Raw genomic sequence first — 27,781 nt, 5'->3', positions numbered from 1 at the left:
TCCCAAAGTGTTGGGATTACAGGTGTGAGCCACCGTGCCTGGCCCCAAAATGTATTAATAGAAGGTATTTTTAATCTGAATGCTGTGGGGAATGATGTGTCCCAGAGTTCCCCAGGACAGAGTTCCTGTCCCCTGAAAATTTTCATTTTAGGGGTGAGCTTATCAAGAATTGGTTTCAAAAGCCAACCGTCATTTCCTTGTGAACCCAAAGGGCTGGCTGATTGAATGGAATGTGGCTCTGTACCTCTCAGTTGATTGCTACCTCTGGGGGACGGCACAGGGAAGAGCCGTTTACATTCTGGCTTCTGAACAAGAGTGAACCTCCAGCTAATCACAAGAATGAGTTGTCCTAAAATGGACGAGGCACCAGCTGCTGCTCTGGTGTTAAATCTAAATCCACCTCCCCCACTGCACTGCCGCTCCCCACTCCCTGCCCCTCTGCACCCTGGGTTTCTGGGTTCTCCTGCAAGACAGTGAATCACAGCTTACATTGGTACTTCCTGGATAAATCAGAAACTGGGCAGTGAAGAGTGAATGAGATGATGCGCCTGAAAAGCACCAAGTGTGGTCCATGGCACCTGGCAGGGGGTTCAAGAAATGTCAGCTGAAATTAGCTTGAGAACTGACTGCATCTGCCTAGTTGGTGGCTATGGAGAGAACTGCTCATGCGGCTTATCCTTCATCCAGTATGTAGGGTGATCTTTAAAAACTACAAATGAGGCCGGGCGTGGTGGCTCATGCCTGTAATCCCAGCACTCTGGGAGGCTGAGGCAGGTGGATCACCTGAGGTCAGGAGCTCAAGGCCACCCTGACCAACATGGCAAAACCCCGTCTCTACTAAGTACAAAAAAAATTAGCCGGGTGTGGTAGCGCATGCCTATAATCCCACCTACTCGGGAGGCTGAGGCAGGAGAATCACTTGAACCCAGGAGGCAGAGGTTGCAGTGAGCCAAGATCACGCCATTGCACTCCAGCCTGGGTGACAAGAGCGAAACTCTGTCTCAACAAAACAAAACAAAACAAAACAAAAAACGAAAAAACAAACCCACAAATGAGATCAAGTCAAGCCCTGCTCAAAGCCCTTCAGCGGACTTCCCCTGATCTTAGGATAAAATCAGACCCTTCCCAGTGCCCAGCAAGGCCCTGTGCTGTCCACTCTCCAGACTCACTCGTTCCCTCCCACTGCACTCCTTGCGCTGCCTTTGCTCAGGCACACAGGCTCCCTGGGCTGACTCTACCTGCCCAGTCTCTTCTGGCCCTGTGGCCTTTGATGCACACAGTTCCGGCACTGCCCATGGCTGGCTCAGACTCGTGCTTCAGGCCCAGCTCAAATGTCTCCTCAGAGAGGCCACCCCATCTCTCTATCTGCTGCCCCTTTGGTTTGCCCTCACATCACCTTGTTTATTTCTTCATACTGCTTACCTCAACCTGCAATTATCACCTGTCGTTGCCTGCTTGTTTACTGTCCACTCTGCCCGCCAGAAAGTAAGCTCCAGGAGGAGCTGCTTCTCTAGGCTGCTCACTGTTCACTGCTGTATCTCCAGGCCGCAGCACATGGCGGGAGCACGCAGTAAATGTCTGGCGAGTAAGTGACATGACCATGCATTTGAAACACAAACCAGGCGCACCCCGACTAAAAAAAGCAACCTGCTGCTGTCTCCTGCACTCACGATCCCCAAAAAAGCAAGCTGCCACCGTTCCCTCCACTCACGATCCCCCAAAAGGCAACCTGCCGCCATCCCCTGCTGCACTCACGATCCCCCAAAAGGCAACCTGCCGCCGTCCCCTGCACTCACAATCCCCGCAAAAAGCAATATGCCTCTGTCCCCTGCACTCACGATCCCCCAAAAGGCAACCTGCCGCCATCCCCTGCACTCACGATCCCCCAAAAGGCAACCTGTCGCCGTCCCCTGCACTCACAATCCCCGCAAAAAGCAATATGCCTCTGTCCCCTGCACTCACGATCCCCCAAAAGGCAACCTGCCGCCTTCCCCTGCACTCACGATCCCCCTTGCCCTGCTCTGCTTTTTGACTTTTCCACGGCACTCAACATTCCAATATACTACATACAAAATGGACTTACTTATTGTCTGTCTGCTTGCAAAAATGTAAGCCCCATAAGAGTACCAATCTTTGATTTTCTTCACTGACATATCTTAAGCACCTGGAACAGTGCCTGACACAGAACAGGCCCTCAGTATTCATTTACAAAATGAACAATCTATACTATAAAAAGATATATGTTTATAAATCAACATTACATGAGGATGGTCACCATAAATATTGCCAATTACAATTTTCATCTGTCTGAATTCCCCAATATTGAATAAAATTGCTTTTATCAGATACATTTCAAATTGCAAAGCACTTTGCATATTAATTAATTTAATCACCTCCACAATCCTGTGGAGGCCGGCACATAAAAAATGGAAATACTGGCCGGGCGCCTTGGCTCACGCCTGTAATCCCAGCACTTTGGGAGGCCGAGGCAGGAGGATCATCTGAGGTCAGGAGTTTGAGACAAGCCTGACCAACATGGTGAAACCCCGTCTCTACTAAAAATACAAAATATTAGCAGGCGCCTGTAATCCCAGCTACTCGGGAGGCTGAGACAGGAGAATCGCTTGAACCCCGGAGGTGGAGGTTGCAGTCAGCTGAGATTGTGCCACTGTACTCCAGCCTGGGCGACAACAGAGCAAAACTCCGTCTAAAAAAAAAAATGCAAATACTAGTATGTACTCACAGGATTCAATGAATTAACAGTTAGTGCTCAATATGGAAGCTAGTATTATTAACATGCTCATAGTACAGATGTGGTAACTGAGCCTGGAGAAGTGACTTGCCTCACATGAATGTGCGCACATACAGCAGTAATTAAGTCAGAGCAGGTGACCTGTTCTATATGGCACAAAAGGGCCCAGCAGTGAGTCCAAACTGCAGGCTTGTTATACAAGATCCCCATGGAAGAAGCTGGCAGCTGGAAAAGACCCAGAATGGGATTCAAGAGGTTGGGCAGTTGGGGGCAACCAGCCTGAGTCATATGCCAAGAAATCACAGAGAGAACAAGGAATGTGCCAGAGAGGTCTCCAAGCAGGGCAGCCGAGGATGGCAGTTAAGGCATGCAGCCCCTTGATCCCGGGTGGCAGTTGCCAGGATGATCTGAGCATTGCTGGGTGGTGGGCCTTGGGCCTGGGATCCTTCATGGCTGGCCAGGTGTACAACAGCTGTCCAGTAGGCATTTTCCAGGTGCCGCCTGACATGTAATTAATCTGTGTCTGCCCCACAGCCCAGAAAACACTGGCACAGCCAGGATTCGCTAATCTAAAGTAAATGCCTCAGGAAGATGGGTTTTCATTTGCCTCCCCTCCCCCACCACAAGTATGTAGGTTTACCTTCTTATTACAGGTCTGTGATAATGCAGTCCCCAGGGATTATGGGGCTCATGCTAGGGACCTGCCGGTCAGGGTGCAGCATGAGACTGGTGAGTGTGAAGCTTCAGGGGAGCACTGGGGGAAGAGAGTCTCCAAGGGCAGAGCTGGCTTCTGGTGTGAGCCTCCTCCATGCTGGAGGCAAGAGTCTCCTGGCCAATACAGAGTGGAGACTGGTCAGCAGGGCTTGTCAACACCCTGAATCCAAATCTCAGCTGCTTTACCAAGGCTTCTAAGGTCCCCTGTGATCTGACCTCCTTTCCTGCCATTCTAACCCACACTAGCCACCCTTCTGTTCCTTGAGTGTGCCTGGGGCCTTCCCAGCCCAGGGTGTTTGCGCATGCTGCTTCTGCAGCCTGGAATGTCCTTCTAGCCTGGGCAGCAGCCCACCCTCACCTCCATCCACCACCCACTTCTCTCCTCCCATCTGGTGCCTCTGTTATATATTTTTTAGCATACTTTTCCTTCATAGTACTTATTATGATTGTAATTAAAAGTTACTTGACAAGTCTGTGCCTTTACTACAGAGTAAAAATTATATGAGGGCTGAGACTGTTGACCAGTTTTCCTAGCATTCAGCCCTGCAACTGCCACATAATAATTGTTAATAAACCTTTACTGAATGAATGAAAAACAGAAAGCACCCAAAACTAAGCTTTATAGAGCCTATCATACCTGGCACTGTTACCGAGCTTTCCAGACTCAGTGTCAGGTCAACCTGAACTGCCCTGCTATTTCCCACCTATGCTAATGGGTGGTCATAAAAAAAAAAAAAAGCCAAGAAGGTTGTTCTGACATGAAAAAGGAAAAAGAACCCACCCCACACACAAATCGACATTGCTGGCCTAAAGCTGAGCTGCATAAGATAAAACAGAGCTATCCGCTGCCCACAAAGCTATTACAGCCCAAACAAGTTAAAACACTGAACCACAGCTCTGGAACACTGAAAAACTGCTTACTATCACCATTTTGGCCAAAAGGAAGAAAAAGAGCAATCTTTCAAGCACTACCGACACGCTTTGTTCAAAGTCCAGGAATTTGGCCTTTGTCTTGAGTACCTGGGCTGAATTGGCAACAAATTCTTTAAAATTTAATACTAAAAAAGTTGTAAAGGTGGCGACATGGCAGTGTCGTGTGAGGCCTTGGTGCTGGGTGTTTGTAAAGGACTTAGCTTCCACGTGACATCTTCCCTTCCCACACTCTGGCAGCTTTCCACCCTGCATTCACCGGTCGCTTCCTTCTGGCGTCTGCTCCCTCCCCCGGCCTCCTCTCCTCCTCTCATAAGGAGCTAATCTGGAGACGGTGCTGGGTCTGTGGCCTGCTGCTGGGTCATGAAACTGTAGATGCTCTGCATCCCAGCACTTGCCCCCCATCAGGCAACGAACAGTAGATGGAAAAGGCACGGTCATGTGTACTTATAACAGTTGTTCTCAGCAGAACTATGCATATCAGACTCACCTGTGGGACCACAAAAAGAATTTGAGATCAATGATATCACTGACACTGAGCCAGGGTTTGGGAGACAGGGTCTGGGCAGGTGTGCTTTTGCATCCTGCTGAAAATTACCAAGATATATAGTCCGCACGACCTGGCCTGTGACTTCTGACTACACTATGAAGGAACAGCTTACCATGTCTCCTGCTTATGCTGGACCCTTTTGGGCAGCCTGTCTGAGAACTGCTTTAAAGTGACATGCCCATACTCCTAACAAATGCAACAATGTCCCCATTGTGACATCATTTGACAGGAGGAAGTCACCTACATATGTCATCCAAGCTGTGTCCCAACACCTAACAAGCATATATGTGCTGTGTGCTCTGCACCGTTCTACACACTGCATTTATATCATTCCATTTAGGCCTCACAGCAATCTTTCTCATTTTATAAACGAGAAAAGTGAGGTTTAGAGAGGCTGTGGAACTCAGCCAAGATTGTTTAGCTATTGGTGGCAGAGCTGGGATTCAAACCCAGGCAGCATGACTCAAAACCACACCTTCCATTTCAGGTGCAGGAGCACCAAAACATAAAGAACTTAGCTTGTCCATGTTTTTCTTGGTTTCATTTAGCGACCAAACTATTGAAGGTTCATAGGGCATCACACTAGCCTACTGACCAGTTTACATCTGGCAAAATGTAACCGGGCCTGGAGCAGGGCTGCCACGTGTGGGGTACAGGCTATGCCCTGTGGTAGGCTGAGAGGCAGCCCAGGCTCTGCTTGGCTGGGCATGTCCCTCGGTGCAGGGCTGCAGTGCCTGCCAGAAGGAGGCCATTTCTCACTATGTACAAAGATGCTATATGGGACCACCAGGTGGCCCTGGGGTGAACATTTAAGGGAAATTCAGTATTTTCCATAAATTCTACTTTTAATTCATTTTCTTAAAAAATGTGAACTTCAAAGTAATATATGGCACTTATGAATATGACTTCTTTTGATTTCGATTTTTATCCACTCCCATTTCAAGATAATATTGAATGTATACGTAGGGTTACCATATGATGGGGGCATAGAAAAGGAATGGTGGGGAGACTAAAGTTGCTGAACTGAAAGAACTGAGAGACTCCCAAAGCATTGTTACTCTTTCCATGTTATTCCATTCTCAAAACAGGGCTCTACGATAGATACTTTAGGATAAGGCACACCATGTCCAGTCTGGTACAGTGGCTAAAAGTCTGAACTTTGGTATCTGGGGGACCTGGCTCTGTCATGCTCTGGCTGTGACCTTGTGCAAATTTTAAAAACTCCTTGCACTTCGGTTTCTTCCTCTGCAAAATGGGAGCTAATAATAGAAGATACTCGGGTTAACATGAGGACTAAGTGGTACCTTTAAAGTGCTTGGTATATATCTGGCATAAAAATCAAGCTTCATAAACATTAGCTATTATTATTATTATTACTATTACCAATTAATTATTAGTCAAAAATGTCAGCAGGAGCAAGTATTAGCTAAGCCTTGGCCCCAGGCCCCAAATTAGGGAATGTGAAATTCCTCAATGGCAGGGACAAATATCTGATTTCACTGTGTGTCCAGAGTTCCCCAGACCCCCTCACAGTGCTTGATACCCCATAGGGGCTCATTAACTAATTATTCTTTCTTAATTCAGAGAGCAGTTACACCTGAGCTTTGGCCACCACACACACACACACACACACACGCACACACACACACGCACGCACACATGCACACACACACACACACACACACAGGCATTTAATTATAACTATCATTTAAATAATTTTCTTTCTTTAGTTGCATTGTTAGCATCTCTTCTAAGCAAATGGAAAAAGGAATTATTATTTTTTATTTTTATTTTTTTTACTGACAGGGTCTCACTCTGCCATCCAGGCTGGAGTGCAGTAGCTTGATCATTGCTCACTGCGGCCTGGAACTCCTGGGCACAAGTGATCCTCCCATCTCAGATCCTGAGTAGTTAGGATCACAGGTGCCCACTAACATGCCCAGCTAATTTTTAAATTTCTTTGTAGAGACAGGGTCTTGCCATGTTGCCTAGACTGGTCTTGAACTCCTGGGCGTAAGTGATCCCCTGGCTTTGGCCTCCCAAAGTGCTGGGATTACAGGTGTGAGCCACCACACCAAGCTGGCAGTAACTATTTAAATAAAAAGTCTTTCAAGTTCACTGTTTATTACCTGTTCCAGTAAAAAGCTTGGTAGAAAGGAAGGTGTTTAAGATAAATACTTAGATCATCAATAAATTTCCATTATGTGGACTTATCCTCTTAAATCAGAAGGTCACTCAAATTTGGGTATAAATTGATGAATAAAAACAAAGCTAGGGTTTTATCTGTGTATTGTCTGTTTTGGATAGTGACATTCTTTCACCTTCCTAAAGAAGCCTCTCCTGCACTGGGCCTCATTACCTCTCCGATCTGTTTACAGACTTGACAAATCACATCTGCTCCTTTCTCTTGATGCAAAGGGGATTTTTAAATAACATATCAGTTTGGTTACAATTTATTTTAGAGAATATTTTGGTGTTTTGGGTTTTTGATTTTAGAATCTTTTTCATTTAAGTCTCAGTTTAATGGATTCATTAGTTTGTATTTTGTTCAGTAAAAAATAATTAAAAATTTGGGTTCACTTTGGGATTTGGCATGTTTATTGTGCTTTATTTTAGATTTTGGTTCAAGCTTCCCTTGAAGTCCTTGATTAAATTACTGGGAACTGTCAGATGTAGTTGATAGTTCCAAGCTTTCCTTTCCTCTTCTGTGGGGCATCCTTTTTCTTCCCGTATAGTGAGTTATCTTTGTTTTCAGAGGTAGAGCACTGCTTACCCACTCCTGGGTTTAAATTACAGTTCCGCTAACTTGCTGGCTGTATGCACATGTACAAGTTAATTAGCATCTCTAGACCTGGTTTTTAAAAAAACTATAAAGTGGACACAGCAGTGTGACCTCATTCTTATAAGGATTAAATGAGATAATACAGATAAAATGTAGTATCTCATGCTATTGCTTTTCACTCTCGTAATCTTCCATGAAAATTCCAGAAAACAAACAAACAAAAACCTATAACTACAGCTTTTTTTCTCCAGTCCATCTCATTATGATACTAGCAACCAATTAAATGCTCGACAGTTGAAAGGTATTGGAAGCGGGGTCAGTTTGTAAGTGGAGATTTCCCTAGTGCTGAAGTGGAGAGTTGAGTGGCCTGGAGAGATTCAGGCTTTAAGAGCTTCCTCTAAGTCCTGGCAAGATCAGCTCTGCAGGCCGTATCGTCAGGAGCTGAGGGGCTCAGGCCAGGCTGACCCCAAAAGAAGGGAAGCCAGGGAAAAAGGGCTTGTGGAAGGCACATGCAAAACCAAATTTTTAACAAAATAGGGGATTATAGGTAATACAGTAAGAGTTCATATATTAAGGCTTTGGGAGAATATGTTAATATTTTTGGTACAGTGAAAAAAACCTATTTTTTGATACTTTCAAAGAATTATATAAAAAAGTATTTTTATAGTACTTTGAAAGAATAGATACATGCATCACGATGCAATATTGTGATAAATACAGTCAATAACTGCGTTAACAGACACAAAATTAAGTGACTATATTGTTTTGGGGAGCCCTGCATGCCCATTAAGGATAAGGCACCCGCACAGCCCCACTGTGAAGAATAAACAGAGAAGAGGTTAGGGGTTCAAACAACCAGAGGGGAGCTTCTACCCCTTGAGTGGCTTCTATAGGCCTAAACGTTGCCCCTTCCTGTCCAAGTAAAGAGATTGAGCAAATCTGCCCTCCGAGCACCACTTTACCCTGAATTAGATGATTATTCAGTTTCTTCACACATAGAAACATCAGGGCACCCAGCTTCACCAGAGCATTAGGAGACTGGGCTAAGAAGGCCAAAGAATTTCAGCATAGGAGCACTCTGTTCCCTTCACAGCTTCATCCTGGTCCATCCTCGCCTTGGTGGCGAGGGGCCTTTTAAACACAGTAAGGTGACTTATGCTCTGAGAGGCAATGAGTGCCAGGCAAGGAGAGGAGGCAGGGTACAGGGGTGTCCTGGCCCGAGAGGTGGGGCAGGATGCAGGAGGAGAAAGGCCAGACAGAAAGGGGCATGGGGCTCCCCCTACCCAGGAGGCCTCTGCTGTCCCCCTGAGTGAACGCTAGCCCAGTACTGCAGCATACTCCTGGAAAGGCCTGGCTCTTTCTGCATTGCTGAGCCTGCCCATTCTGCTCTTTCAGGTGCCATGGGCTTAATAACGAGGCTAGAGTCATAAAAGTGAATGCCCCAAGGCAGTTCCTAGCTCTGAGGGCAGGCAGTCCCTCTTAAAAACAGGATTCCTTGGGCAGAGCCCTTCCCCAGCGGCAGCTTTTTCAGGGTTGTGTTTTGGGGTTCCTTTAGATTTGATGACCACAGCCCATCCCCAGTTCACAGTGCTGTGTCCACAAGATGGTGCTGAGACCACCCAAGGAAATGCTCCTGGGTCCCAGGTAGCCAGTCATCCAGCCCCAAGACCTTTCTCAAAATGGGCAGATGAGTAAGCATCACTTCACTATGACCAGAGCTTGGGATGTTTTAGATAACAAAAAGCACAGAGGGCATGATGCTTAGTGGAACACGCACTCTGACTCATTCTTATTTGCCACGAATGGATTTTAGAGATTCTTCAGATGGGGAGTGGGGTGAGGGGCTGAGGACGGCTCCAGCCAGTGTGTGAATCTCCTTGTTAGAGAAGTCCCCACCAGGGAGGGAGCAACTGAGGGGCCCTCAACTGTAGCCTTTGCCATACGACAGACCTTTGAATGTTTACCCTTTCCTGGGCTATACATCTCCAATTTCTTCAGCTACTCCCTTATAACAACAAAAACAAAACAAAACAAAACAAGAAAACCCAAAAAACTCTACAGAAAAGCCTAAGATCTCATAGTGTGACCAAAAGAAGTTTCTAGACTCCTCGGTGGGTGTGGTAACTCACACCTGTAATCCTAGCACTTTGGGAGGCTGAGGCGGGAAGACTGTTTAAGGCCAAGAGTTCAAGACCAACCTGGCCAACATAGCAAGACCCAGTCTTAGTTAAAAACAGAAAAAAAAAAAAAAAAGAGAGAAGTTTCTAGACTCCTGGTTCCACATGGCTTATTATGCCATACTCCTCAAATGGCAGATGCTAGGACCCCACTTATTAAAGTGGTTGACCTCACTGTAAGCCTCAGTTTCCTCATCTATAAAATGGAGTGACTACTATACATATCATGGAGTTCTGGGAGGATTGAGAGTATATGAGCACTCAGCAAGTACATAGCAAGTAGTAAGTGCTCAATAATTGATTTTATTTATAATATACAGACTTTTTTTTTTTTTTTGCCTGAACTTCTCCTTTCTTCCCTTGTTTTATTCCTCTCCTATGGCTTCCAAACCTCCAGGACTGGATTTTTTTTTTTAACTGAAACTCAAAATTTCCCTTATTTATTCTGGTTAAACTTAATTGTGTTTGTTTTATCCATCCTTTCTCTGCCTGTTGAGGTATTTTAGAACATCAATTCTATCTTAAAATACATCTACTGATCACTTAAACATGCTCTACTGATTCCTGCTCTAGAAACTTTCAGTAAGTTCAGGACGGTGATGACTGGGATAAAAAGACATGACTGTATTCTAGCTCACCTCCACAGAGCAGCAGAAAGGGATCATTCTTCTTCCCCCAAAATCATATTTTGAGATCAGTACTGTTATACTTAGAAAATATTTTAAAATCTATTAGAATAAAAAAAGAGAAAGCCTTGGCTTCATCTTTAAAGAAGGAAACTGAGCACACATCATTAGGATGTGACCCTGTAGGAAGCAGTTCTGAACAGCTTAATCCATCAATATGTTTGGAATCAAGGTACTGAGGCCACAAGGCAAGTAAGCTCTTGAACTCAGATCCAGAAAGTTTCAGAGCTCCTGGGAGCAGAACTGTTGGGAATAACCTAAGAATAAAAGATCAAGATATCAAGCTCCCTGGAACTGATCTGTGGTCTCTGGGCTGGTCTTTGGTTACAGGTGACCCAGTGCAAAACTCCAACCAATTACATTCTCTCAGCTTCACTGTTTCAAAACCACAGCAAGACTCTAATTTTCAACTGTTCTTCTCTATTCCCTCATTCTCCCTAAGTAGCTCATTCCAATTGTTTTTCTCAGGCTCACATCCCAGCATCCTTGTGCCCCACCCTGCCTGGAATTCAGGCAGCCTGCGATTGTTTCAGTGCCCATATCCGCTTACCCAGCAGAACACCACCTTCCTCATCCTGACTCCTCCCAAAGACCAACCTTCTCAACCCAAACACAGAACAAAGACAAAAACACCCAGCCTCATTCCTGTGTAGCCTTGTACCATTTGCAAATCACTTTTTTTTGAGACGGAGTTGTGCTCTTGTCGCCCATGCTGGAGTGCAATGGCATAATCTTGGCTCACTGCAACCTCCGCCTCCTGGGTTCAAGCGATTCTCCTGCCTCAGCCTTCCCGAGTAGCTGGGATTATAGGCATGCACCACCACGCCTTGCTAATTTTGTATTTTTAGTAGATATGGGGTTTCTCCACGTTGGTCAGGCTGGTCTCAAACTCCCGACCTCAGATGATCTGCCTGCCTCGGCCTCCCAAAGTGCTGGGATTACAGGTGTGAGCCACTGCGCCTGGCCTACAAATCTCTTTCATACACCCCTCCTTATTTTCCTTCTTACGATGCTACTGCAGGCTGGGAAATTGTATTTCTATTTCAAAGATGGGGCACCAAGGCTCAGAAAAATGAAGACAAAGTCCCAGCACCACATCACATGTCACTGGAAAGGTCGGGTTTTCAGTCCTGATCTTGTGACTCTGAGCTTCAAACTAACTTCTAACGTACTTAAATGGAAGACTAGATTTGTGTGATTCTAAACATTAGCAAATATAAACCACCATCTCATCTTTTGGTTGGTATGCTTAACAGTTGTGCTTATTTTATGCCAAATTCAGTGTCATACATGTATCTGCCACTCAAAAAAACTACATATGTGATATGGTTTGAGTTTGTGTCCCTGCCCAAATCTCATGTTGAACTGGAGGAGGGGCCTGGTGGGAGGTGACTGGATCATGGGGGCAGATTTCCTCCTTGCTGTTCTCCTGAACAGTGAGTTTTTACAAGATGTGATGGTTTAAAAGTATGTGGCACTTCCCCCTTTGCTCTCTCTCTCCTGCCGCCATGTGAAGAAGATGCCTGCTTCCCTTTTACCTTCTGCCATGATTAAGTTTCCTGAGGCCTCCCTGTCATGCTTCCCATTAAGCCTGCAAAACTGTGAGTCAATTAAACCTCTTTTCTTCATAAATTACCGTCTCAGGTAGCTCTTTACAGCAGTGTGAAAACAGACTAATACAATATGGTTAGCTATCTTTACCAACAAAACCAGTCTTTCCTGATCAGTCTATAGCATGCCATTAACACACTGCTGACCAGGTGATCACGTAAATATTCTACTTTGTATTTTCTACCATCTTGCGTTTACTTGATCACACAGTATTTTGTTTAACTTGTTCTTTAAAATGAGAATAACACCTGAGAAGATTATTGTGATAGCTGAAGAAGGCAGTGAATATAGAGACCTTAGCTAGCAAATATTCAATTAATGGTACACAATATTACTACTACTAACACATTTTCAATGCTTTCACTAAAATCAAGCAGAGTTTTGTTTTCTTAACAAGTATCTGATGAGGTATAATGCAGTATCAGTACAATAATTCTAAGAAACAGAATGATTTCCTCTCCTTGGCCTTTTTGAATCTTTTATTTCTTCCCTCATTCAGCAACCTCCTGGAGCCCACTCTCCAATGGAGGAGAGAGACGTGCAGACAGCTCCTATGATGATGAGAGTGCTTCACTGATGGGGCATCCAGGGCTCTGGAGGAAGCAGCCTTAAACTGGGGAACAGGAGTCAGTGCAAGGGAGGGGGGGCTCGCTCTTGAAGGATAGGGAGAATTTCCCTGGAATCCAAGAGGGAAAAAGGCATTCTTTTGTAGGCAGAGGTCTAAGCAAAGGCAAGAAGGTATGAAATAGAATGACACATTTGGGGAGGCGCAAACAGGTGGGATGGCTGCCCCACAGGCATGTGCAGGGCTGCGCTAGGAGATGGGGAGGAACCCTGGTGGGGCCTGGTCATGAAAAGTTTCCAATATTGGATGAGTTTGGGCCTTATCCTCTAGTCCCATGGTTCTCACCCCCTAACTACATACTGAAATCGCCTTTGGAAACTTGAGAAAACACCAATACTTAGGCCCCAATTCAAGATTCTGATTTGTTTAGTCCTGGGTGGGGCCTGAGTATTGGGCTTTTTATTTTTTATTTATTTATTTTTTTGAGATGAGTCTCGCTCTGTCACCAGGCTGGAGTGCAATGGCGCGATCTCGGCTCACTGCAACCTCTGCCTCCTGGGTTCAAACGATTCTCCTGCCTCAGCCTCCCGAGTAGCTGAGACTACAGGCACGCACCACTATGCCAGCTAATTTTTGTATTTTTAGTAGAGATGGGGTTTCACCAGGTTGGTCAGGGTGGTCTCCATCTCTTGACCTCGTGATCAAGCCTGCTTAGACTCCCAAAGTGCTGGGATTACAGGTGTGAGCCACTGCACACAGCCTGGGCTTTTAAAATAAGCTCTCTATGTACAACTTGAGCAATGGCAAGTCATTTAAAAGATTTAATATGCGAATGATTTGACAAATTTGCAGACAGGTCACTCTGAAAGCAGTTTGGCTAGAAGGATGTCTGGAGAAAGTCTGAAAGAAGGCAAAGAGACAGGTGGGGATGAAAGAGAGGGGAAAAATTTGAAAGCTATTTGGATGAAGAATCGACTAACTGGAAATTAGGGGAAAGGCAGCGGAGCAAGAATGATTGACGTGCCCGTTCTACTGCGTTTAGATGTGCTACTAACAGGTCAGGAGCCCAGATCAAAGAGCTGGTTTGGAGGTGGATAATGAAGGTTGTGAAGTCTGTGCTCCCTCTGAGAAGCCTGAGGAAAATGCAGGTGGCTCCCTCAATCAACAGACATCCAAAATGGACTTCAGTGCTGAAAGGGAGCTGGGGTGAAGATTCAGATGTGCAGTGCAATGACATATGGGAGGTGGTTGCAAACGTGAGCATGCATTTTGCCCAGGTTGAAGTAAATTGGATGAAAAGAAAATAGGGCTAAAAGGGGAGCATGAGCAATGGATGCTGGTGCATCAGAACCACCTGCAGACCCTTACTGCAATTTCATTTCTTCGTGCTACTCCAGACTGACTGAATCTGGTAAGGCCCCAGAATCTCATTTCTAACAAGCTCCCTTGTGCTGCTGGATCAAGGCTAGGTTTGGACACTGTACTTGTTTCCTGGGGCCGCTGTAACAAATTACCTCAAACTTGGTGACTTAAAACAACAGAAATTCATTATCTCACAATTCTGGAAGCCAGATGTCCAAAATCAAGGAGTCAGCAGGGCCGTGCTCTCTGTGAGGGCTGTAGGGGGAGAATCCTTCCTTGCCCCTTCTAGTTTCTGGTGGCTCCAGTCTCTCCTTGGCCTGTGGCTGCATAACGCTTATCCTCTGCCTTCATCTGCACATGGCCTTCTCCTTTCTACAAGTGTCTCTACTGTGTGTCTCTTATAAGGACACTTGTCATTGGCTTTAGAGTCCACCTCTCATCTCAGAATCCTTAATTACATCTGCGAAGACCCTTTTCCCAAATTAGGTCACACTTACGGGTTCTGGGACATGGACACATCTTTTGGGGTGCAGCCATTCAACCCATTACTTTCACCATGGCAGTAGCTCACATGAATGAATGTGAGAGGGAGCTGGGATCCAGAACTCCACGCTAAGCTTCCTGACAGTGGTAGGAAGAGGAAGAAGAGAGGAAGGGAGAGCAAGCCAGCTCAGAGACTCCTAAGATATCCAGCTGCACTCCCAAGTTGTGTTCTGCTCAAGGGACCCCAGGCCACTGTGAGTCCAGGGCAAAGGACCACCTGAGAGTACTCCACGGAATGGAAAAAAATCACAACAACCATAAATTCACAAAAAGCCAGGACATGCTGCCCTCAAAATGTAGGCAAGAACTTGGAAGGGCTGAAAAGGCTTTTAATTCATTTTTAAACTAGATTAATGTAATATGAAGCTGGAATTTCCTCTCTAAGATTCTGCAGCCCTTTTCTCACCACCCTAGTAGTTTCCAGTCCAGACAGGTCACCATGGCAGCATGGGATTAATTATTTCTGTCTTTCCCATTGTTTTAGGAGCAGGCAATGCCCTCAGCCATGAACATTAAAGAAGTTCAGCTACACCTCCCTTTTCACCACCTACAAGGGTCCCATAAAAATTCACTGAGAGCAGACCACCCCTCATTTTTATACTGATACACGTTCCACCATTAAAATCCTACATTATAATGATTTATGTCAGTTCCCTGATACACAAAGGTTTTCTGTCCCCTAAAATAGGACCTTCCCTGCTTGGCAACAGGGTTTCCAAGGCCAGAAGGTCAGTGGGGGCTGGAGATGGTGGAAAGGAATGAGGCACTATAAGATTAAAGTCACAACCAGGGGACAACAAGAGTCTTCAGAATCAGATTCTTAATGTGGTCAATCACCCCATCATACATTTCTACAGCAGGGCTTAAAAGGCACAACCCTCAACCCCACTGCCTAAGACCAAAGCATCCAATACACCTCCTAGTTAGCAAGTCCACAATCTTACATAGGCCAATCTCTATGTCAGTCTGTCTCTGTGCTTCGCCAGAGTGTCTAGAGCAGCACTCCTCAAATGTCAATGTGTGTAAGTCAGCTGAGGATCTTGTTAAGTGCATTTTCTGACACAGTGGGTCTGGGGTAGGGCTCGAGGCTCTGTATTTCTAACGGACTCCCAGAGGATGTCCATGCTGCCAGTCTGAGGACCACACTGGGGGTAGCAAATGTCAGGACTCCACTGCAACAGCATCTGATGGCTTTTCTTTGGTCAAGTCATCCTGGAACAAGTTTCTAGAATGATTCCACCCTGGCCCCCCTAGAGTCCAGCCCACACAGCATAAGCCCTACAACTTGACTTATAATGGCAGAAACTTGTATTTCTAATAAAAGCCCAACTCCTACAATGAAAATGGGTGACGTAAACAGGACAGATTCCAGAAAAGGTTCTTGTATGTCTGGTCCGTCTTCATCTATGTCAGGGTGGAGATGGCTGAGGTACCCCTGAAGATGTGGTTTAAATGGAGTGTAGGGAAACCAAGTTCCCTGACCTCTGGTGAAATAATAGCTAGAATGGAGAAGATGATGATGATGATGCCAGAAACAAGAAAAGCTAACACTGACTGAGCACCTTTTACATCCCAGGCCCTGTGCTATGTGCGTCAAAGACATTATGACTCAGCACCAAGAAAGAAAGGGCAGGGTTAAAAGATATGCAGAAAAGAGGGAAAGCACTGTAAATTCCAGGGTGTGTGGAAGGTCAATAAAGTGTCAACAGAGGCAGAGAGGACAATCCTCAGAGTGTCCCAGTCTAGGCCTAGTTAAGGAGTCACTGTTTGATATTTCAGAAAACATCCTTGGACCAAACATACCAAAGACCAAGTACACCAGGACGTATCTGCTGTCCCTTGCTGTCATCCATCACCTGATGCCATCCAGGTTAGCCTCTGCAGGCTTGGTTCCATTTGGCTGCCTTAAGACGGACATGCCTGGACACAGAGGAGCTTCCTCTGATGTTCTTCCTGTCTCACCCTGGGATCAGTACACTGAGCACTGGGCAACTTAGTCAGGGCTGCTCTGTCTGATGCCTTCCAGATGTCCCTGGACACAAATACTATGCTCTGCTACTGACCCCACTGACATAATTACTTTGCCTGTATGAAATGGACATAGTTATATCTGAAGTGGCTGACTTATTTGTGGTGACATGGAGAAGGTTCAATGGCCTTTACTTTTCCCTGGGCTGGGCCTTAGACAGCTTCAAGCCCAAAGCTCTGCAGTAGAAGACTGGGCAGGTTGCCACTGAGGGAATTCGGATCAGCGGACTGAGTCAAATGGCGTGCAACTGGCATGCAAGAAGCAGTCCATAGGCTCCATTCGGCCTGCAGACGCTCTCATCAGGCCCCTATCTGTGTGAAAAAGTTTCAAACCTCCAGTTTGCCACAATCTAACCACTTGCTTACCTTCTTATACCAAGCCCACATTTGCCGTTCATATTACCTTCCTGTTCCTGTATGTATGTGAGTTTTAGATCTTAGTCTATAAAAATGTAAGTATAAATCACGTGTAGGTTTTGTTCTGCCTGTGAAATTTTAATCTCTGTACCGTGAGTCATTGTCCTTCTAAAATTTAAATGATGAGATGTCAGTATTCAAGTTTTCAAAACTCTCAGAGTGCTCCGTCCTAATGAAGAACAGGTGTTGAGAAGCCTTACCACAGAATATATTTGGGTGACATACTATTTCTTAAGGATCCCTTTAGTTTGTCCATTCCTATGGGGAAAATTTCTCTACGTAAATCTTCAGAGACAGAGTGGCAGGTATCAAACTCCTCACTTTGCTCCAGTCAGTCACATTAACGATAAAGTCTGTTCAAGCTTCAAGAAAAAGGGGTACTTAACTCCTAATAAGCATTTCATGAAATCAGATTTTCTATCAGAGGCACTCAGCTCTCCTTTAAAACAAGCATCCCACAAGTCATCATGAGCAGGTGTGTAACGGGGGAAGCAACACTCACTGAGTTTTTATCGGTTCCGGTATCCTGAGCTGACATCATGCTCCTTCCTGGGTTACAGTATGTGGGAGTTGACATCATGCTCCATCACTGTGTCACACAAATACAACAGTTCCAAAAAACAGATCATAGAAATAGGGCCTGGGCCATCCAGCTGTCAGGTATTCAAAACAATAGGGTCAACACCATGAAGCATCTCCACCAAGATCACAAGTACCCTCAAGGAATCCTCAGAACTGCTCAATGAAAATGGTGGCTAAACCCAGGAAGCAGATTTCAGCTTTAGAGACATCAGGGGGATGTGCAGCTGATTCCTCAGTCTGGGGAGCATTCTGACCGTCTGGGGTGTGAGGACTTCCTGCAGGAAGGTGGCTGAGGCTCTCGGCCGGCCGGGTCTTCCCCACCTCCTCCCCACTGTCAACAGACACCTGGCTCCAGGCGCAAAATACCAGCGTACAGAGATCATCTGTATGGGCCTGGGCCCTCAGATATTTATTTAAGTCCACGTACACACTTTCCCTGCACAAACATTTTCTTCTTCCCCATTTCCCACAATTCCTCCTCCCATGTTTCCAGTTTGAAGCCACTGCTGGCAACACTACGACCTCTGGAGGGAGGCCAGGCCTGGCAGCACAGAGCTCGAAGGCAGCACAGGATTGTGAAAGTCGCCTCTTCATAGGCTCAGGAGACGCAGGCGCTTGGCAGAGCTGTCAGGCAAGCCCACCAGTAGGTCTGAGGTACAAAGAGAGGCACAAAGGCTTTCCTACTATGGAAAAGCGACAAAAACTCTGGCCAGTGTTTCAAATGGATGAACAATGGTTCAGATAAAAAAAAAAAACCGAGTGGAAAAAATTGTGGGAGGGAGAAAGAATATTAAGGGAGCTAAGTTCCAGTCAGCTGTTGCCAATTTCACCCCAAAAGAAAGGTAATAGAAACAGAAGGAAAGTTTCTGGCAGTAGTCAGGTGCCTACATAGTTCCCCTATTCACCTGGTTTAGGGTAGAATTATCTGAGCAGAAGGAGCAATGATGTTGGTAAATAAGTTGTCTACATTAAAAAATAATGAAAACTCCCCAAACAAACTCCAAACCACTGCAGGTAAACACTCGCAATATGTTGTTTAGAAAAATTATGCTTTAAATATACTGATCTAAAAAAAAAAATCGAAAGAACAGACTGTTCTGTAGAATAGCTTGAGTTTCTGCCTGTGCTTTCATTTTAGAAAACAAATGCTCGTAGACCTCACAGTGGGAGGAGTTTCACACAGGGATTCAGCTCGCAGAAAATGGCCACCGGCTTTGAGAGACCTTAACACAACAAACAGGGCACCCAAGAGACCTTTTGGGAATACGAGGCACTTGCCTTTCACAAGGGTAATCGTCTAGAGATACACAAAACCATTTTTTTTCCTTCCCGACCAGTAACATAAATCATAGCTTCCAAAGTACTTGTTTACAGAATACCACAATGACTAATTACCAGAACTTTTCTTATTCTCTCTGAGCAAAGGAACCTCATGGGAGAAAAAAAATATAGGTCATTTTTAATGTAAGGGAGTTGCTAGGATTGGAGGTTAAGACAACTATTTAAACTTCATAAAAGGAAAAACAAAAGACCTCAAAAAGTATTTTCTAAAATAGAGAAAGGCGCAAATCTTCTTATCAGAAACGCATTATAAATAGAAAAGAAACTCTTAAAAGAGATTGTTCAAATGTGACAAAAAGCTCTTGGTTTCCTGAAAATGTCAAAAACAAAAACAAATATTGACAATACTAAATATCCAACAGACAGGGTAAGAACTTCACTTAGAAGCAAATTTCCATTTAGGTAATTTATGGTGCTTCTGTGCAAAAAGTTGCTTTACACTGTGTAGTCGCTGAAGACACTCCAGAATTGCTAGACCTTCACAGGAAAAATTTTAAAGGTCAGGGTTTTTTTTCTTTCCCTAGTTAGCACAGCACTCAGGGGCAGCCAGTTCTCTAACGTCTGAGTAAAACCCTACATAGGGCTTCATTTCAGTGCCACGTCATGGCTTTTGCAGACTATCTTCTTGCCTCCGCTTCCTCAAAGTGGTCCTTCTGTCCCCTCCCATTAAAGCAAAGGTGGAACTTGTATTAATTCAAGGGAAGGGCTGAACACACTACAGAAGGCATGGTTCAGCCACAGGCACCGGTTATGGCTGTAACCACTGTAAATCTCTTCCACGAAAGAGCATCAAAGACCTGCACAGAGACCTTGAGAAACCTTGCTCTTTGGGTTCAAGTCAGGGACTATCAGACCAGACTAAATAGGTTTAAGCAGGGACAGATCAGAATGCTGAGTAGGTTTTTCAAAAAGGAAATCCTCATTTAGGTGTCTAGGAGCCAATCACTGTGCTATTAAAACGAATCGGAAATCTCCATGCTTACATGAAAACGCACAAAAGTATGGGGAGACTGATCTGAATATGCGGGTCTCCCTTGCCTGGCAAGATAATGAATTCATCTTTGTTTGGACTGAATTGGTGGTCTTATTATCTAATTGTAATCAACTCTACAAACAGTCAGTTGTTCTAACACATGAACAGGAAAAATAACATAAATAAAACAGGGCCTAGAAACAATATCCAACTCACAAAGCAGGAAGTGACAGCTCAAATCTGTCTCACCTTGCACAAAGCCTGCCTTCATGGGTTGCTGAAATAATCCCAAGATACCCTTCCAGGACTTAAACAGCCACTGGATTTTTCATGAAAATGCATCCTGGTATGAACACTCACAGTAGTGGCCAGAAAAACAGGGGTGCGCAAGCTGGGTCTTCCTCTCTCCCTGCGTAAATGTTTTAATTTCTTTCAATATTAAGTTATAATACAGCTTAGGAATTTTCATTTACATAAGAGAGGAGAAATGCTTTTGTAAGATGGAAAACAGCCTTCTGTCTCTCCCAGGTCAAAAATAAATTTGCTTGACTATCTTAATTGGCAAAAACCCAAGGGCTCCAACTGGACCGGAAGCTTTGCATCACGGTGTCCTACTGCGTGTGTCTGCTGGAAGCCCAGCAGATGTCATGGTCAGCTTGCTCTCATGGGACAATGCCAGTCCTTCTTTAAGCTTTGCTGCTGACTGCCATCTCCTGCTCTTCTGATAACCTGCCTTTTTCTGGCAGACTGGGCCTAGGACAGTGGGTTCTGTTCCCACTTTGCCACTAATGATGTGGCCTTGAGCAAGTCCTAAGACTTCTCTGGACTCTTCTTATCTGGAATGCAAAGAGGTCGGGCTAGTTTATTTCCCAGGTTCCTTGTAAGCATTAAATTTGAAAACCATGATTACCAGCCTGTCCCAATCCTTCTGTAAGAGTCTTCATTCCCTCAAAAGTGGACAATCTCCCACCCTTAAATTCATGCACTTTCCTCAAGTGTAGAGGGTTAAAGGCAGAACCCAAAGTCTGGCTAATATCGGCATATCTATGAGGACAGGAGGGAGCTACTACATTGAGACCCCTGGGAGACCTCAGACTGAGTCCCTGCCCCTGCTTGTCCCAGCACCTCTGCTTTTCTGCTCAAAAGAAAATAAAGTACTACACCTTAGAGCCGGAAGGAAACAGCCACCATTGAGCAAAACCTTCTTTGGTTATAGGTGAGGAAACCAAACAAGCAAAGTCATGCTGGGAACAATTCCTAGGCCTCCCCTCTGGATTCTCACGAATGTCTTTCTTCTCACCCCAACCCAGCCCTGCAGGGGCTCTGGGCAATTTTCCTAGCCCCCTGTAGAGTTCCTCAGGGCCTCAGAGGGTAATCAACAAACATTTACTTAGCCCTCTGGGCAATCCCCCAAGGAGCAGTTTTAAACTTTCAACTGGTATAGGCTCTGGGAACATTTAGCCCAGCACAGTGACAGTGACAGCTACAGCAAGACACAAATTGATTGATCTGATCAGTGTGGAACTCCATTGGTGTTTTACTCTAAAAGAAAGGCTTGCAGCAGCAGCACAGACAGTAGATAAGGATAGATTAGGGATATAGGGAGGCTCCATGAGGGTGGGGTCCTGATCTCCTACCTGGCACATAGTTGATACTAAGTAAATATTTGCTGAACAAATTCAAGTTTGCACATTATCTCTGCTCCATTTGCTTCTTGTCAAAAATTCTGAGGTTACAATAATATTAAGGATGAGGATCTCTGAGCCTCTCAGTTAAAATCAGGAACAAATACCTGTTTCATACTCTCACTATGTGGCTGGGGTGGCAGCCCAGAGTGTGGAGAGAAGAGGCTGGCCTTGTGAGTCAGACAGACCCCAGGGTGTAAAAATCTCACCTCAGGATGGGCACGGTGGCTCACGTCTGTAATCTCAGCACTTTGGGAGGCTGAGGCCGGTGGATCACCTGAGGTCAGGAGTTTGAGACCAGCCTGGCCAACGTGGTGAAACCCCATCTCTACTAAAAATACAAAAATTAGCTGGGCGTGGTGGCAGTTGCCTGTAATGCCAGCTACTTGGGAGGCTGAGACAGGAAAATCACTTGAACCTGGGAGGCAAAGGTTTCAGTGAGCTGAGATAGCGCCACTGCACTCCAGCCTGGGCAACAAGAGCAAAACTCCGTCTTAAAAAATAATAATTAAAAAAAAATAAACTCCCATCTCTACAATCTTGGCTGTAGTTGAGTTTCTTTTTGCTTCACTTGCCACACCATGTTGTCTGAGGTTCTAAAAGATGGCTGAGATAATGCATATAAGGTACAGACCTAACTCCATGAATGTCAGTTCCATCCTCTTTCCTTGGGAGCTGTGGGTATAGAGAGAGAAACTCTGTTTCTAGGAAAGGCTCCAGGCCATCAGCATCCTCCTCCAAAGAGGCAAACCAGCAAGAGGATGCTGACATCGTTTTAAAATGACTCAATATAGTTTTCATAAATATATTCCCAATAAGTCATCTGATTTCTAAACTATGTATAGAGAACATAAAGAGCAATTCCATATACATGTCAAATGTTTTATACTTTCCATATCTAAGTTAAACACCAAACATGTCTATATATCTCAATCCTTTGTTGTGAATAAACAAAGAGGGAAGCTAGAATTAGGAAGAAAAAAATGATACATTCTTTTTTTTTTTCTTTTTTGAGATGGAGTGTTGCTCTATCACCCAGGCTGGAGTGCAGTGGTGCGATCTCAGCTCACTGCAACCTCTACCACCCAGGTTCAAGTGATTCTCCTGCCTCAGCCTCACAAGTAGCTGGGGCTACAGGTGTGCGCCACCATGCCTGGCTAATTTTTGTATTTTCAGTAGAGATGGGGTTTTGCCACGTTGGCCAGGCTGGTCTCGAACTCCTGACCTCAGGTCATCCATCAGCCTTGGCCTCCCACAGTGCTGGGATTACAGGCATGAGCCACTGTGCCCGGCCAAATGATTTTTTCATCTATAAAATGGAGTTGGGATAGATGAAGAATATGAACTTTAGCCTAAAAATTAAGTGACTTTAAGATGCAGAGATTGAGGGAAATAATACAATGACAGAGATGTTTATCCACCAGAAGACAGAGTCATGTAGAATACTTTAATGGCATGACTGTAGTGTTGTCACATATTGCTAACAAACAAGTTACAATGGTTTTGCAAACTCTGGCCATGGGGACAGGGTGTCATCACTTATTCCCCAGAAAAAGAAACTGGTTTGCAGGCAGCATGTTACCCAGTACTGTGATCACACAGCAGAGAGCAATGAGACGATGCGGGGTGGGAGAGTGCAATACTCTCTGGAACGTATTTGTTTTTGTCTGATTGTGCATATAATCCATTAACATTAATGATATAAAAATTTTGAGTATAGACATATCTCTAGTAGAAACAGGATTTGAAACTAGCATCTCAAATCTCAGGTTTATCTCTTCCTCTGCTTCGCAGAAATTGGCAATTGTTAATCTTCGTCACCAGCCATGACAGTGCTGTTTAAAATGCAGATTCCCTTGCCCCACCTGGGAATCTACATTTTGACAAGTTCCCCAGGTGGATTCTTGTCCATACTAAATTGATGATCACTGGGACTAACCCAGAATAAATCAGTGGTAATAGGAGATGTGTGCTTTCTGTGATAAAATTAAAAATTAAAATGAGTCTTAAAGATAAGGCTTTATGTGTAGATGCACAATATATAAATTTACATATCTATACAAGGTTGTGAGGGGAAGGGAACCAATATTAATTAATTACCTACTATGGTATATAGAAATCCTGACCAAATTATGTATTAATTAGTCTTCCAAATAATCCTATATGAGTTATGCATGGAAAAAGTCAGGCTTAGAGAGAAACTCTTCTAAAGTCACAAGTCTGGAAAGTGGCCCAGCTAGGTTGTGAAACTAGATTTATCTGACCCCAGTCTCCTCATTCCATTGTACTAAGCTCATATGCACGTGAAAATGCGCAGACACGCACATGTCATACAATAGCCATATGGTAAAAGGCAATGGAATTACATTACTGTTAGAAACTTTTTGCGTCAACAGAAATGTAGTTTTTAAAGGACTCATTCTATTAAGGGATATTCTTTAATTTGTATGCTGACAACAGAATACAGTGTATGACTACTATCAAAACCACATTTAACAGCCTGAATTTTCATAATCAGAAATGTGTTTTGGGACTTGCCGGGGACAAATTTAAGAGTGATTCTTGATTTGTGTAAATTTGAGTGGTTTAATTTGTGTAAATTAAACCACTTAATATTCATCATACACGTCATATTACCTTAAAAAGGAAAACACCAACAATGTAACTTTGCACTTGTCAATCCACCAGTCTTCCTAAGCTCATCCCTCACCTTCCACAGTCTGACGTGCCTGGCTCCCTCCATTAGGAACCCCCTTCCGCTGGCTTCTGGAGTTGCATTCCTCCATGGTTCTTCCTTACTATCTTGCCAGACTTCTATCTGCTTCCCTAGATCTTCCTTTCTTTTCTCAAAAGGCTCCATCCTCAACCATTTTTCCCCTATATTCTCTCTCAAAAATCTCTTTTCCCATCTCTTGACTTTTTCTTATAAACCAAAGACTCCCAAATGAGCCCTGGCCTTCTTGTGGAGCGCAAAGCCCCCTTCTGCCTGGGAGACAGCATGCTTCAATACTGCAAACACAGCACCTCTAAAATGCAGCTCCTTACCTCCTTCTGAGTTTCCTCCATGGGTACCACTGCTCTGGAAATCGCAGTGTCAGCTTTAGCTGTTCCTTCACTGAGACATCAGATTCTGTCAGTTCTTCCCTTTGCATCTGTTCCTTTCCCATTTCATTGTTATCATCCATTTCAGGCCTTTCCTGCCCCTCTTTTTCCTTGGTGGGTTGTAGTAGCTTAACTGGCTTTCTGGCCTCTAGTTTCTGCCCTGCCTCTCCTCCCGATCTCCCCCCAAGCTACTCACAAGAGCCTGGTCCTGAAGCACAGCCACAACACTCCCCTGTTCAAGTACCTTTAATGACACCTATTGGTTAATGCATTCACAATTCCTAGTTGGCATTCAAGACTGTATCATTTGGCACTGAATGTTCTCCAGTTTTGATGCCTGTATATAGACCAGTTCTAACTCAGTTGGACTTGATGCTTTTCCCTGAATATGCTCCAAGTTTCTCCATCTCCTACTAGTCCTCCTATCTCAAATGCCTCCTCTCCATCTCTTTTATTGAAATGCCACATCATTCAAGGACTTGCTTAGATGCTTTTTCTCAAGAGTCTCTTGACTGCCAGGGATAAAAGGGACCCCTTCCTCCTCAAATTACCAAAATATCTTCTTTTTGCATTTATCACATGGTTATTTCTGCATATCTTCTTTCCTCAACAGAGTCTGAGAGCGAAGAGACCAGATTTTTGTGGCAGCTGAATTCTCCATTCTCTCTAGCACAGTCATACTTGTAGTATGCTGTACAGCATTCACAGAACACCTTCAAGTTTACAAAGCATGTTCACATTCAACATCTCATTCGTTTTATTTGGGGATTAAGTTATTACAGGTAGTATTCAAGTCTTGCGATTTGATTTCTGTGGCTTACTGCAATTCTTAGAGCTATCTCTAATTTTCTACCTTATAAATTAAACAAACATATTTCTTAAATTACTTTACTTTTGAATACCCACAGTCTTCTGTGGCCTACAAAGCTAAAAAAAGGAGAACATTTCAAACCAAACAAAGCCCCCTTGCCAAATTGCTTTTTCTTGGATTATGAGTTAAATGTACAAATGAAAAGGCCTCTATAAGCAGGTAACGAGAACGACAAAATCAAAATTTTAAAGAGAAGTGTGAAATTCCTTTCTGAAGATATTAAGACTTTTTAAATGGCTTTCCTATATATCCATTTGGAATTCTACGTATGGGTCAATCTCCAACATCCGTGGAGCTGACATTCTAGCATATTAACAATAGAAAATTGCTAACAGTTGAACAACAAATTCTTTGCTAAGAGACTGGAAATGACTAATATGATTGTAAAAACAAATCTGTCTGGTCTTGAGTACCCAAGTGCCTTGTAGAAGCTCAATAAACATTTGTTGATGAAAAATAAATGAATGAATTCAGAGAAGGCCTTACTATCATTTATAAATTGAGGGCATAAGTTTTAATAGATAGGTGGAAGTATAGATTTAAGTGGAGAAAAAAGAAAAATTGAATTTAGAGGTAGGAATTTTGGTGTGTCTATGACTCTGGTCTGTCCCTGCGATGGACCCCACTCTGCAACTGCTGGAGAAGCAGGGGAAGAAGGTGGGGGTGAATGGCAAGCACCGTCCATCCTACTGTGCCTCTCTGGAATCAGGCTGCAAGCTCCTCCAGGACGGGCACTTTGCAGTCCTGGCACAGAGCTGTGCCCACAGAAGGGACTTCATACATGCAGTATGAGATGCAAAGCTCTCCATGACCTGTCTCTATTTTCACATTTCAATCCTTTACGCCTATTCTTCCTCACCTCATAGGGCTATCGTGAGGGGTAAATAAAAAATACTGTGCTTAAAGCCCTTCACACACTGCCTAGCGTACACATGCACACAAATGCTCGACAAATGGTAGTTGTTATTGTCACCATCTGGGACCTTGTATATGGCTCCAAGGTAGAGCTTAGTGTGCTGGGCCGTCAATATTTGTCTGCGACAGCTGCAAGTGTCCCGGGGATGGTCTCTTCACATTTGTATACTCGGTGCCTAGCAGAGCGCTCACCTCACAGAGGGCCCTGAAGCTGGCTATGTGACTGAGCAACGAAGATCCAAGGTCCAGTCCTGCCTTGACCCCAACCCACTGGGTAACCCTGAAGAGTCATTTAAACTCTCCGGGCCTCAGCAATGTCAGTGCATCCTTCCAGCCTAGGGAAACTAGAGATCTGTGAAGAGACGTGTAAAAGACCCCAAGACAATTGCTGACAGAACTGGAACAAGAAACCAGCTGTCCTAAAGCCTTGATCTCCTAGTTCCCCTTCATTACGGGGGCTTCACACATCCGGTCTCCCAGTAACATATCACTTGAGTGTCATGGTCACTTTGTAACCCCAAAACTTGGTGGATTGCTGTCTTGAATCATATACCCTTTGGGAGTCCCTCAGAAAGACCATTTCCTATCTCATGTAGACTAAGGAGAGACGTGACTTTAGTTACCTCAGTTAGAACAGACCAGCTTTAACACAGTGAGATTCCTGTGCTTTGGAAGAAATCACTTGGAAATCCTTGGTTCTGAGTCCTCCATTTCTTCCACATCAAGATCTAAAAAGAAAAAAAAAGTGCAGTGTCCCATGACTAGCTGCTAGGATTTCATCTTTTAGCAACAATAATAACTGCAATTAGCACATATTGAACACATAAGTCAAACACCCACAAAGTGGTTGACATATGTGGTTTCGTGTTGTCTTCATAACAACCTTCAGATGTAGGGAACATTCCCCCATTTTACAGCTATAGAAACGGAGACTCTAATGGACCACGGAACCTGTTCAAGGTCACACAGCTGGTGTATGTGACAATTAGGACTCAAATCCAGATTCAATTGATTCCAAAGCCTGGGCTATTAACCAGTAAGTCAGGGTTTTAAAAACTTTTCAGACAGTGACCCACTGTTTTAAAAATTTACATTATATAAACTGAAAACCAAAAGTCTCATAAAACAATGCTTACCCTTACTATGTGCAATGCACGTTATTTTTTCTATTCTTCTCTGTATTGTACTATATATT

At 44.3% G+C, this 27,781-nt stretch overlaps 1 protein-coding gene across 40 annotated transcripts in view; it reads right to left on the bottom strand.

The window, feature by feature from the left end:
* ZBTB38 (zinc finger and BTB domain containing 38) overlaps positions 1–27,781 on the bottom strand; it is an 80,806-nt gene that overhangs the window by 17,853 nt on the left and 35,172 nt on the right. For 30 of the 40 annotated variants that reach the window (XM_057301924.2, XM_055110553.3, XM_055110550.2 and 27 more), the window contains one exon: positions 27,210–27,314. The exons of 3 other annotated variants lie outside the window; for them this stretch is intronic. Coding sequence is in view for 1 of the 37 variants with exons in the window: in XM_055110549.2 (XP_054966524.1) it covers positions 5,059–5,061 (3 nt within the window). In the remaining 36 variants the exon portion in view is untranslated. Of the gene's footprint in view, positions 1–489; positions 579–1,422; positions 1,824–3,392; positions 5,159–17,619; positions 17,766–27,209; positions 27,315–27,781 lie in introns of those variants that run through there. 7 more of the 40 variants (XM_063602966.1, XM_055110559.2, XM_055110560.2 and 4 more) reach the window with 7 other exon arrangements.

Source organism: Pan paniscus, chromosome 2, assembly GCF_029289425.2.
Source record: "Pan paniscus chromosome 2, NHGRI_mPanPan1-v2.0_pri, whole genome shotgun sequence".
Classification (NCBI taxonomy): domain Eukaryota; kingdom Metazoa; phylum Chordata; class Mammalia; order Primates; family Hominidae; genus Pan; species Pan paniscus.
The sequence above is the reverse complement of the archived record's forward strand: the minus strand, read 5'-3'. Positions and strand labels throughout refer to the sequence as shown.